This window comes from Mercenaria mercenaria, chromosome 13 (genome assembly GCF_021730395.1).
Source record: "Mercenaria mercenaria strain notata chromosome 13, MADL_Memer_1, whole genome shotgun sequence".
Classification (NCBI taxonomy): domain Eukaryota; kingdom Metazoa; phylum Mollusca; class Bivalvia; order Venerida; family Veneridae; genus Mercenaria; species Mercenaria mercenaria.
The window spans coordinates 76,192,199-76,205,595 of NC_069373.1; the positions used below are offsets into that span (position 1 = coordinate 76,192,199).

General features: G+C 35.9%; 1 protein-coding gene across 8 annotated transcripts in view; it reads left to right on the plus strand.

Annotated features, from left to right (window-relative positions):
* Window positions 1-13,397, plus strand: part of LOC123529192 (uncharacterized) — a 98,937-nt gene that overhangs the window by 60,913 nt on the left and 24,627 nt on the right. For 7 of the 8 annotated variants that reach the window (XM_053522358.1, XM_053522359.1, XM_053522360.1 and 4 more), the window contains 3 exons: window positions 87-320; window positions 8,350-8,580; window positions 10,341-10,396. In XM_053522358.1, the coding sequence (XP_053378333.1) occupies window positions 87-320; window positions 8,350-8,580; window positions 10,341-10,396 (521 nt within the window). The remainder of the gene's footprint in view (window positions 1-86; window positions 321-8,349; window positions 8,581-10,340; window positions 10,397-13,397) is intronic. The other variant, XM_053522364.1, reaches the window with a different exon arrangement.

Sequence of the window (13,397 nt, forward strand, 5' to 3'; positions counted from 1 at the left end):
ACAATAAATATTTACAGTTTTAAATTCTCCATATGAATATTTTAAAATTGTGAAAAATGAAAAAAATGGTTTCCATGGTAACCTAGAATCAAAAGATGATGATATGGAAGTTATAAATCTGGATACAAACACTCCGGAGACACAGATGCAGAGAACTAAACGTCTTGGTCTCAAACTGGATTCTGACAAAGTGTTTGAAAATGATAAGACAGAGAAATCCAACTCGGTACCTAGGGTGTTGGTTCGAAGATCCAAGCTGAATGTGTATATACCGCAGGCAGGAGCCGATAGAGAAAGCATCTCCAGCGCAAAGTCCTCACGTAATATTTTGTGATTCGTGTATAGGGAATACCCAGTAACCGAGGCTTCTTTAACCTCTTACCAGCTTTATTTTTGTGGCTTAAAGTTTTCAACGTGAATTAATCCATTGCTTCCTAACCCTACTGACAGTTGAAACAGCTGCAGGCAGATTTTAACCATGCTTTGTTTCTTTTTCAGCAGTTTAATTAACTTTCTATACTGATGTCCAAGATTTATATACTGTAGATTGGATAATAATTGCATAGGCTTGATTGAGCAATTTCATGCTCAGCAGCCATATTCGCCATGTTAAGAATTCATGAAACGTGAGTGTTTGTGTTTAGGACATGATGCGGATTAATATTCAGAAAAATGTTGAGTTCACAAACTGAATTTTTCAGGAGTTTTAAAGAAAATATAAACATCCCAAATTTTATCCAATCTACAGTACCTGTGAAGCTTTTTACCTCACCTGAGCATGAAGTGCTCATGATGAGTTTTTAGGACCTTTGGATGCCCATCTTTCATCTTCCATCGGTCATCCATCCAAAGTTTCTATAAAGAACTATGCCACCATGCTTTCAACCAACCTTCACAGGAATGACTCCCCTTTTAGATTTTTGGATTCCAGTTTTGAAGTAATTTCACCGCAATGTTCTTTGTGTGATCCTCAACCAAATTCCTTCAAACCATTCTATTTTGTTAAAAAAACAATGGTTAGCGGGGAGTGGGGGGGCTGGTTTACTCTTTACGGCTTTATGGAAAATTTTAAGAATTCTTCTCCGTTATAAGATTTACTTGCAGTTTCTTGATATTGCCTTATAGTACCACATCACCTCCCCAACCCCCACGTTACCCACTCCCCAACCCCCATCTCCAAAATGTTGTTTTTTTTATTTGTAGTTATTGAGTTTTTGGGTATTGCTTTTAGTACCACATCAATCCCACATTATCCCCTACCCTTTTTGTGCACTTACTTTTCCTACTAAAATAATAAAGTAAGTTAACTCTTGTTGGAAATTAGTTTTAGATTGTGGGCCTTTGTGACTTAGAAAATTTGGTTAAAGTTAAATTGCTACAGGTTGATATGTTTTCCCTTATGAAATTTTAATTTGTAATATTGTAATAGTTTTGTGTAAGTTTTGTCAGAATTTAATGAAAGCTAAAGCTCTTGTTTATCTTAGCCCGTGTCCATCTTAGAATATGTCAAATATTTGAATGCGCTGTCTGTTGGACGGCTTTTGTTAATATTTATTTTCATTAAATGATTAGTTATTATTGTATGATTGTTTCATATGTTGACATAAAAGTTTGGAGTTTTATAACACTTACTAATTGACTGTTTTGATTGTTTTGTCAATATACATGTATGAAATTCATAAAAAAAAGATTCTCCAATTTCAAGGTAGCATTCAACTTTTAACTTATGCTTCATTATAATTTTGCAAAAATATAGCTTTTGCAAGTATCTCTTACAATATTAACAACATTTACTGCATTATGTTAACATGCACAGACAATTAAGCTCTTGTGAAATGCTCTTCTAATTCATTGGGATCAAATTGCATTTATTATGGATTACTTCATGGAACAAAAGTTGTAAATTATGAAATATTAATCCAGGGACATTGACATTATATTATGATCTGTATTGATCCAGTTAAAAACATATCGGACAGTTTTCTATATGTATATAGGGAAACATTTTCCTACGGACAGAATTTCTTTAAACTTTGTGTACTGACTGAGAGTCAAGTTTAAAACAGAAATATGTATTAAAAATTATAGGTACCCAGGCTTGATCTTGAATAATCTGCCCTTGAAAATCAGAAAATACTAAAAAAAAAATCAATTTTCAAGGGCAGATAATTTAATATCAAGGCAAGGAAACGGTGCACTTTAATTTATATTTCTGTTTCAGACTTCATTTGCAGTCAGTATACAAAGTTTAAAGAAACACGGTCTGTGGGAAAGACCAGGATTTTGCGGTAGCATTTTGTCATGTTCATAGTTAAGGACATTTGCCACAGTGTCTATATTGACATGGGGCAACATTTTCTTATGGACAGAGTTTCTTCTTTAAACTGTGTTTATTGACAAAGAATCAGATCAAAAACAGAAGTATGAAATAAAACAAATCATAGGTACCCAGCCTTGGGCATGAATAAGCTGCCCTAGAAAGTTGGAAAATACTGAAAAAAATCTATTTTCAAGGGCAGATAATTCAAGATCAAGCCCGGGTATCTATGACATACATATTTCCATTTTAAATTTGATTCTCAGTCAATACACAAAGTTTAAAGAAATTCTGTCCGTACTAGGAAAATTTTTGCCTATATACATAATTATAGAAAACTGTCAGATATGTACGGAATCCTGTTGGGGCCATTTATAATGTCGCCGTTGCGTTTGTGGGGTCGACACACGACAACGCGAAGTGACATAGCGACATTACGAAGTGACACCCGACAATTGCAAATGACGAAATCCCAAATGACAATGTCGCGATACCCACTTTGAAATGTCGCCTTTCAAAAGCACGATATATCGCGATGTCACTTCGCGTTGTGGAGCGTCATGTCACATTGTCGCTATGTCACCTTGTAATGTCGCGATGTCACTTCGCATTGTCATGTGTCTACCCTGCAAACGCGATGGCGACATTATCAAACGACATGCGATAATCTCAAATGAGGCTCGACAACACGAAGCGACATTTTCCTAATGTCATATCGTATGTAGCGTGTCGCAGGTTTGGGTGAGGGTTGATGCGAGCCAATTCCAAACAGTACACGACATGCGAAGTGACACTCGACAATACGAAGTGACATTTTCATAATGTCGTATTGCATGTCGCCCGTCTACCAGTGAAAAGGTAAAATATTTCCGTACTTTTCCATATGGAAAATGTCCATGTTTTTCATTAACTTCAAATAATTGTAGAATGTTCCAAACACAAGATATTTTAATGTAATAACTTTTATATAATATTATAAGTATAATTTTACCGCCGACGGTTTCGTTGGAGGACTGTCTCAAAATGTATCAGTTTTCGTGAAAATATGCATACTTCTTCATATATTAAATAGAGGGGTGGTCCTTGTCTGAGAAGCCATATCTTCATAACCTGATGTCCCATTTTAATAAATGATACCTTGTTGCAAAGGACAAGTCAGTACCTAGAGAAAATAGGCCACGTCAGGTTCGAACCCAGTCAGCTAGGGGTCAAGGTCATAGGTCAAATTCCAGTAATATTCTCAAAATATGAACTTGTCAGAGCAGTCAAGACGGTCCTGAAAACCCAAGCACTACCTTCACTGAGTCCAGTGACACCATTGGAGTAATTCTCACGGCTCCCTGGGTCGGGTCAGCTTAGTCTTGGTCAGCACCCTACTGCATATAACAAGTTAAATCATTTTCTGATACCTGTCCTGAGCTCTGATGGCATCATATGGACATATGGACTTGTAAGTAGCTTAAATGTAAAGCCAAGTCATTTACGAACATACACATATATATATATACTATAGGTATGTACCTGGGGTGTAGAGACTCGAACAAGGGTCAAAATCTAACAAAGTGTCATTATCAACTGCAATTCAGTATAAATTACAATAATAATAATTTAAAAAATAGGACAGGTATTAGAAAATGATCAAACTTGTTATATGCGGTAGGGTGCTGGCCAAGACTAAGCTGACCCGACCCGGGGAGCCGTGAGAATTGCTTTAATGGTGTCATTAGGGTTTTCAGGACCGTCTTGACTGCTCTGACAAGTTCGTATTTTGAGAATATTACCGGAATTTGACCTATGACCTTGACCCCTAGCCGACCGGGTTCGAAACTGACGTGGCCTCTTTTCTCTAGGTACTGACTTGTCCTTTGCAACAAGGTATCAATTATTAAAATCGGACATCAGGTTATGAAGATATGACTTCTCAGACAAGGACCACCCCTCTATTTAATATATGTACATAGTATGCATATTTTCACGAAAACTGATACATTTTGAGACGGTCCTCCGACGAAACCGTCGGCGGTAAAAAATTATACAAGTTACATATCCGTTTAGACAATGTTTGAATTTAATTTATAAAAGTTATTTCATTAAAAAATCTTTTGTTTGGATCATTCTACAATTATTTGAAGTTAATGAAAAACACGGACATTTTCCGTACGGAAAAGTACGGAAATACAGCTTTTATCATTAATTACGTACAGACGGACGAACAGATGTTGTCTTTTTTGTCACAAACATTCAGATTTTGTCATTTTTTATCAAAACAAGTTTTTATGCCCCCGAAGGGAGGCATATACTTTTTGAACTGTCTGTCCGTCTGTCGGTCTGTCCGCAATTTTCGTGTCCGGTCCATATCTTTGTCATTGATGGATGGATTTTCAAATAACTTGGCATGAATGTGTACCACAGTAAGATGACGTGTCGCGCGCAAGACCCAGGTCCGTAGCTCAAAGGTCAAGGTCACACTTGGACATTAAAGGATAGTGCATTGATGGGCGTGTCCGGTCCATATCTTTGTCATCGATGGATGGATTTTCAAATAACTTGGCATGAATGTGTACCGCAGTAAGACGACGTGTCGCGCGCAAGACCCAGGTCCGTAGCTCAAAGGTCAAGGTCACACTTAGACATTAAAGGATAGTGCATTGATGGGCGTGTCCGGTCCATATCTTTGTCATCGATGGATAGATTTTCAAATAACTTGGAGTGAATGTGTACCACAGTAAGACGACGTGTTGGGCGCAAGACCCAGGTCCATAGCTCAAAGGTCAAGGTCACACTTAGACTTTAAAGGATAGTGCATTGATGGGCGTGTCCGGTTCATATCTTTGTCAACCATGGATGTTTTCAAATAACTTGGCATGAATGTGTACCACAGTAAGACGACGTGTCGCGCGCAAGACCCAGCTCCGTAGGTCAAAGGTCCTAAACTCTAACATCGGCCATAACTACTCATTCAAAGTGCCATCGGGGGCATATGTCATCCTATGGAGACAGCTCTTGTTATTTGCAGTTATTTACCCAAAATAAATATTTTATAAGCACTTTTTCCTTATTTTACTGCTAATATTTTAAGCCAAAAATGACAAAGTTCAGAAATTTTCCCGACGGCAGGCCCATTGGGGAAGAACATTGTTTTTAATATTCGATTAGGCAATACTACTTATTAAAAGAAATATCACTTTGATACCTTACTTTTAACGCTTTTAATAATAAAATGAAATTGATGAATTTTTCGAAAAAATGCGACCAAGATTAGCCGGTATTTATTCAAGTGAACACCGGTTGACGCACAACAATGCGATACGACATTATGAAAATGTCGCTTCGTATTGTCGAGTGTCACTTCGCGTGTCGTGTATCGTTTGAAATTGTCGCGCGTCGACCCTCACTCAAACCCACGACATACGATACGACATTTGGAAAATGTCGCTTCGCATTGTCGAAAGTCGTTTGTGATTATCGCATCATCGCATGTCATTTGATAATGTCGCCGTCGCGTTTCCAGGGTCGACACACGACAACGCGAAGTGACATCGCGACATTACGAAGTGACATAGCAACAATGCGATATGACGCTCGACAACGCTAAGTGACATCGCGATATATCATGCTTTTGAAAGGCGACATTTCAAAGTGGATATCGCGACATTGTCGTTTGGGATTGTTGCCGTCGTTTGCGATTGTCAGTTGTCACTTTGTAATGTCGCTATGTCACTTCGCGTTGTCGTGTGTCGACCCCACAAACGCGACGGCGACATTATAAATGGAACCAACAGGATTCCGTAGATATGTCTTTAAGAAAATTGTATACTGGTGTTATTTTAGCTAAAAAATTAGTTTTCTTCACATTCAGATTTCTTTCTAGGTATTTTAAGTACAGAATATGATAGAATTGCTACACTGTTGAAAAATTAACACAATTTCACCATCTTAAAAGCACAGATCTGTGTCTTTAATATGGACAATCAATAACATACCATTCAGAAATGAAGGCAAGAATTCTCACTTTTTACATTCAAACTGATAACAGAATAGAAAGAAAATTTTTTTTTTTTCTTGAACAAAAATTTCAACCTGCACCACAATATTTGGAAATGGTTATTTTTTGTTTCAATGCTAAAACTTGATGTGCATCCATAGGGCACTGCTGCCACCTTAAACTGTCATTGTACAGTCATATGTTATTTGTTCAAGACAATGCAAGACTAAGTAAACTTTCATTTTACCTTTGTTGGGGTAGGGGTACCAGATGAACTAACATATGGACAGAGGCTTCTAAGTGCCTCTCCAAAAAAAAAATGTAGGGGTGCAAAAAGCTCAACTTTGTTTAGAAATGTTGTTAAGATTATTGTTTGCCTGCTTGTGATATGTCAGCACAAACATTTATTTTTATTAACAGTACCTAACCAGCTTGCAACAGAGTATGAATTGCTGAATTAAAGTATAATTTATACTGGGAAACAGTTATAAATGCCATTTCACATAATACACCGAAACTGAAACAAATCTCAACAGAATGAATTAGAATTTATTACAGCTAATGAGAGTTTTCACATGATATATATGACAAGACGGAAATCAAAATAGAAACAAAACCAACACAAAAACTGGCATAAATAGAAGTCCTAGTTGACTTCCCAAATTTATCTAAAAATGTTAAAAAAGGTCACATTTCAAAAAGTATGTTGATTTTTGTCGAGCTCGCTTGTGGAAGTGAAGACAGAGTCGTCCAAATGGCTGTTCGGTGTATGTGCGTCATGTCAGATCTTGTCCAGCCTATTACTTTGACATGTATTGAGGAATCTTATTTATATTTGGCATGAATGTTTAACTCTATGAGACGGAATGTCTTGTGCAAACCCCAGGTTCCTATCTCAAAGGTCAAGCTCACAGTTAGGGGTCAAAGGTCATTTTAGAGCTTAACCAGGCCATAACTTTGGTAAGTATGGAGCAATCTTTTTTTACTTTGGCGAAAATGTTTACTTTTATGAGACAGTGTTGTGAAAATGTTTACCTCTATGAGACAGTGTTGTGTGCAAACCCGGGTCCCCTTCCTTCAGGTCAAAGTCACACTTCGGGGTCAAATGTCATTTTAGAGCTTATCCGGGCTGTAACTGTGCCATGCATGAAGCATTTGGCACTAATGTTTGCCTCAATTAGACAGAGTGCCGCATGCAACTCCCAGTCCTTTTGACAGCTGGCTTGCTCAACATGTTGCCCGTGGGCATCTAGTTCTCTGCTGATGTGTAAATGGATGAGAAAATCATCCCAGGTGCTCTTGCAGTTACTAAACAAATTCTCCAAATCATTGTTTCTGTTTATAGATAATGTATACCCAGTTATTTCTCCAACAGAAATGTTGGTTCCTTTTTTTGATTAAAACCAAAGCATCATTACTATGCACTCATATTTAGATTATTTCATAATTGTGTTTCTATATGATATGCTGTGCTACAACACATTTTCACCAAGAAACTTGGACCAAAATTAAGCATAATGTGAACAGATTTTAAAAGAACAAAAAAAAAAGAAACAGCTTTGGTTGTCTTGTTTCAGGTTCAGTGAATATGTGAAACAGCCTTTATTGATGGCATACTAATTGTCATGGATTTTAAAGTTGTGTCAGTCCTATCAAACATGTAAATGTTTAGGATATCTTTAATAAAATTGAAATTTCACAAATTCTATGATGTCCCTATGAAGTTTTCAAATTTTATGAAACTACAACATTTATATGTCAGAGAAATGAAGCAATTTCACAGGAATCATTTAAAAAAGAATACACATTTTCACTTTTCATTTCTTTACACATTGAATTGAAATTTTACATTTACCAGCAACCATTTAAAGATGTAATTTCTTATTTCTGTGGTATCATTGTTATTTGTTCTGTATAAGATCAAATTTAGCATTCCAAGAGAATTATTCCATGTAAAAAAGAAAATTTCTGATAAGTATGGCAGACTAATTGCCATGGATTTTGAATTTATGTAAATCCTAAACCCTGTGATTGTTGTGTATTTCAGGACGTGGAACCCCAGACTCTGGTATAGATGACTCTGTATCAACTCTTGGCAGACAAACGCCACAAACACCCCGGGTAAAACTTTCAGGTGATAAAGGACAAGAAGATGACTTAAAATTAGACCAGGAGTTACCTGCCCCTGACAGCTCTCTGTTGTCAGAGGAAGATAAAGCCAATGCTATCAGACGTCCAGCATCTTCATTTACAGGACTGAGAAGAGGCCAGTTAGAGGGTAAATTATCGAAATTCAAATATTGTGAAATCATTTTATTGTGTGGGCAGAAAATTTATAGCTTTGCCCAGAACGAATGATTCGTGGGGATATAAATTCGTGAATTACCACTTATCAAGATGAAATGAATGGGAACTTTCCTTTATGCTTCTTCTAAATGTATCTTAATTCAAAAATCATTTTAAGTTCCATAAGACTTTAAATTTATGTTAAAAAATGATGTAACAGCTGTCCAAATAGATGTTAATATGCATAATTGTCGTTAGCCCGGCTTCCTGGCTGCATGGTTATTTTTTATATAAATACTGCAAACATTTTATAAGAAAATTTTAAGCCTCTAAAATAGCACATTTTATCTGATGGCTGAACCTATGTTCTGAGCCAGGGGCAATAAAAAATTGCTTAGTGTAGAAACAACCTGCTGGAGTTACTTCCCTCATAATGAATAAAAGTTACATATGTATATGTAAATAAGGCGTTAAAAAAAATGGTTTGTTTTGGTATCCCGACCAACCCTAAATTTTTGGCTCGACCCTAAATGTTTTTATGGCCTTGGAGAATATTTTTTTCAACTTTTTAACAAAAAAGTTGCAAAACTGCACTTTTTATGCTTTAAAAATGGTCAGTGATGTTAGAAATCAACTTACTGGTGCTCTAAAGGTATAACTCCCTTATTTGTATTCATTTTTTGACACAAAAATAATTTCTGAAAAGTCTCACTTAAAAAAAAAAAAAAAACCCACCCCCCAAAAAAAAATCTCCAACCTACCTACCCTAATTTTTTTAGCATGTTACCGGAAACAAAGAATTTTTTTTTTAGGCCTAAGAACAAACATTGGGACCGGAGCCAATCTAAATTACAGTGTTAGAAAAGCACTTCTTTTAGTACTGCACATGAAGTTTTACAGTTAAGAATCATAGTGGGAGTTAGTCAAAAATAGTAGATTCAGTAAAACATTCTAGTGTTATCATCAATCATTCAAACCATTGACAATTTTGATAACCAACAATAGTTTGAGTGCAGTTGTTTATATCATGACTGTGTTCTAGTGGTATAATTTTTCTTGGAGTTTCTTCTCTCCTCTGGTACACTCTTATTGAATGGTTTTCTGTCTGAGTGAGTACTCTGCCCAAGGGGGAAGGACTGATTCCAGATAGTCTTGTCTATTGACTGGCAAGCAATTCAATAAGTATTTTATTTACTGACATCAGACATAAATTTTCAGAATTTATTTCTTCACATTTTGCCTTTTTTTAATAAAGACCAGTCATATAGCACAGACTATAGACCAAAGTCGTGTAATAATTTTAATTATGAAATCTTCATAGCTTCGTCTCTTAAATCGCCAGCTGCATTTTGTTGAAACTTCATGTAGTTATGCAAGTACTTCCCATGCACTTAGTCTGATTATTTTCATTTAGTTGGTTATCTTTGATTATTTTAACCCTTACCATGCTAAATTTCTATAATGGACTTGTCTATCTTTCAATTTGGACAGTATCATTATCTGTTAAAAGGAGTGCTTATCAAAAAGATACTGACTGAATGGGGAACAGTGCAAACCATGATTATACTGGACGTAATCGGGGCAGTTATTGGGGTGTAACTGTTGTATAAACTAAAGGGTACTTATTATGCATAAACTAACCATTGCTGTTATTGCGGTGTAAATTTGCAAGCACTTATTGCTGCACATTACAATCAACAACATAATGTGCCTTTTGAAAATGTGTGTTATTGTTTGAACGATCATTTGCAGGTGAGCGCCTAAATGCAGAGAGACCACATACAGCACATGTACGGTTCAAGGCTGAGGTAGGTAGTTCTGCTTGTTGTGAGCTGTTGTGTGATCCCCATCCTGTAGTTCACTTATAAATTATGTTGTGCTATAAATTTTTATCCTACCCATTTGGTTCTCTTATATACATGTATGGTGTTGTGCTATATGGTTTGACTCCACCATGTAGTTCACTTATAAATTATGTTGTGCTATAAGTTTGATCACATCCTGTAGTTCTATAGCATTCTCATAATTTCCGCTGCACACGAGTTACTTTGTATATAATTTCTTCTAAGCTAAATAAAAACAAACATGGTTCTTGGAATCCCGCTCTCAAGCTCCTGCAAATAGTGCGCCATAGATGCAACAAAGATCATAATTTTAGAATTAACTTGGTTGTCTGATTTTTGCAAGAACGCTGAGAATCATGCTAGATGCTTATGAAATTGACGTTAAATGATACTATATTTAGATATTAATTAAAACCATTAGAAGTTAATATGCTAAACAAAATTTCAAATATACTTTGATACAGACACTATCTCAGACACTACCTTTTTAAAGTCTGATGTCTGCCAGCAGTAAAAAGGTTAGTCGTTGCCAGGTGTTTATACATGACTCAATAAATATTTCATAATTTGTTACCATATCAGATATTGAATAATTCAGCTTTTGATATTTCTTTGTAAAATGTCCTTCAGTTTTTGGTAATTTAATCTTATTTCACTTACACACCTGAATATCTTAAGTTCAAAGAGACCCTAATCAAAAAGTGATTTTCAAAGAAAGATAGATATTACAGGCCAGTTATTGTAAAAGGTTTTAAGCCACAATTGTAAAGTCAGATTTATCCCTAAAATTTGATAAGTGATTTGTGAAAATTTAATGTAATTTTTGTCCAAGGCCTGAAATCCTTTCAAAGACTTTAATCCGAAGTTACAAGGCCAGATTAAATGATTTGTATGTATATTTTGTTTTGTGTACTTTTGTCATTAGTTGAAATGAAAAGACTATTTTTGTTTGATTTTATACTCTTAAAAATATTTTATTTTTGGATAAGTCATTAAGAGGGCTGGACATTTTGGGAAAAAATTCTATGCATATTTACTTTGGAACCAAATTTAATTTTATATGTAAAATCGAAGCTTTGTTCATAGAGTTTTCCTGGAATTTACACAAATTAATAGTAAGATTAAAAAATGGAGTTATTAAAGGTGGATTTTTGTAGTTAAAATGGTGTCATATGAGTGTCTCCGAGTGAAGCATACCTTGACAATAATAAAATGGTAGCCAGTTCAACTTGTGATAAAACTACCAATGGATCATATTTTTAAGTGGAAACAAATGATCACTTTAGCACCTGTGTTTATAAACATTTTAAGTTGACTGAAAATTTAGTTGCACCTGATCACAAACTTTTCACAGAATTGATTGTTGGTGAAAATATTGAAAGACAAAGCACTCTTTATATGGCTGCCGAGGCATTATGTTTGACTGAATTTTAATAGAAACCTGAGGCTTTCACACTCTCACAATTCAGAATTTATACCTATTTGATGAAAATGGATGCAAACTTGGCATATGATCATTATTGCATGTTTGCTGGCCTGCCAGCAAGTCATAATGATTTCAGATGTAACATGGATCTACTGACGCAAACAGAAGCCATGACGGTCAGTATTGGATTAAGTAGTATTCTTAAATTAAAATACTAAAAGGTAGTGTCCTAAAATACTGTTCTTGAAATACTTTAAGGTAGTGTCCTAAAATACGGTTCGTAAAATACTTTAAGGTAGTGTCCTATAATACAGTTCCTTAAATATTGTAAGGTAGTGTCCTAAAATACTGTTTTTAAAAACTTTAAGGAAGTGTCCTAAAATACTGTTCTTAAAATACTTTAAGGTAATGTCCTAAAATACTGTACTTAAAATACTTTAAGGTAGTGTCCTAAAATACTGTTCGTAAAATACTTTAAGGTAGTGTCCTAAAATACTGTTCCTAAAGTACTGTTTCTAAGTAAGCTTAGCTATCTACTCAATCCTTGATTTGTGTAAATGTATGTTTGCTGTATATCTGCTGAAAATAGATATTGTTTAAACCAAAGTACTGTATTAGGTAGTGTCCTAAAATACTCCAAGAAAGTATTCCTAAATACTGTAGAGTATTTATAATTATATGGAATTTATTTAAATATATCAATGTGCTTGCTGTTTCATAATTATGTCTCCCCCAGGAGACATACTGTTTTTGCCCTGTCTGTCCGTCCGTCCGTACGTCACACTTCATTTCCGAGCAATAACTGGAGAACCATTTGACCTAGAACCCTCAAACTTCATAGGATTGTAGGGCTGCTGGAGTAGACGACCCCTATTGTTTTTTGGGTCACTCCGTCAAAGGTTATGTCTCCCCCAGGAGACATATTGTTTTTGCCCAGTCCGTCCGTCCGTCCGTCTGTCCGTCCGTCCTTCCGTCCATACGTCACACTTCATTTCCGAGCAATAACTGGAGAACCATTTAACCTAGAACCCTCAAACTTAATAGGATTGTAGGGCTGCTGGAGTAGACGACGTCTATTGTTTTTGGGGTCACTCCGTCAAAGGTCAAGGTCACAGGGGCCTGAATATTGAAAACCATTTCCGATCAATAACTAGAGAACCACTTGACCCAGAATGTTGAAACTTCATAGGATGATTGGCCATGAAGAGTAAATGACCCCTATTGATTTTGGGGTCACTCTGTCAAAGGTCAAGGTCACAGGGGCCTGAACATTGAAAACCATTTCCGATCAATAACTTGAGAACCACTTGACCCAGAATGTTGAAACTTCATAGTGTGATTGGTCATGAAGAGTAGATGACCCCTATCGATTTTGGGGTTACTCCATCAAAGGTCAAGGTCACAGGGGCCTGAACATGGAAAACCATTTCCGATCAATAACTAGAGAACCACCTGACCCAGAATGTTGAAACTTCATAGGATGATTGTACATGCAAAGTAGATGACCCCTATCGATTTTGGGGTCACTGCATTAAAGGT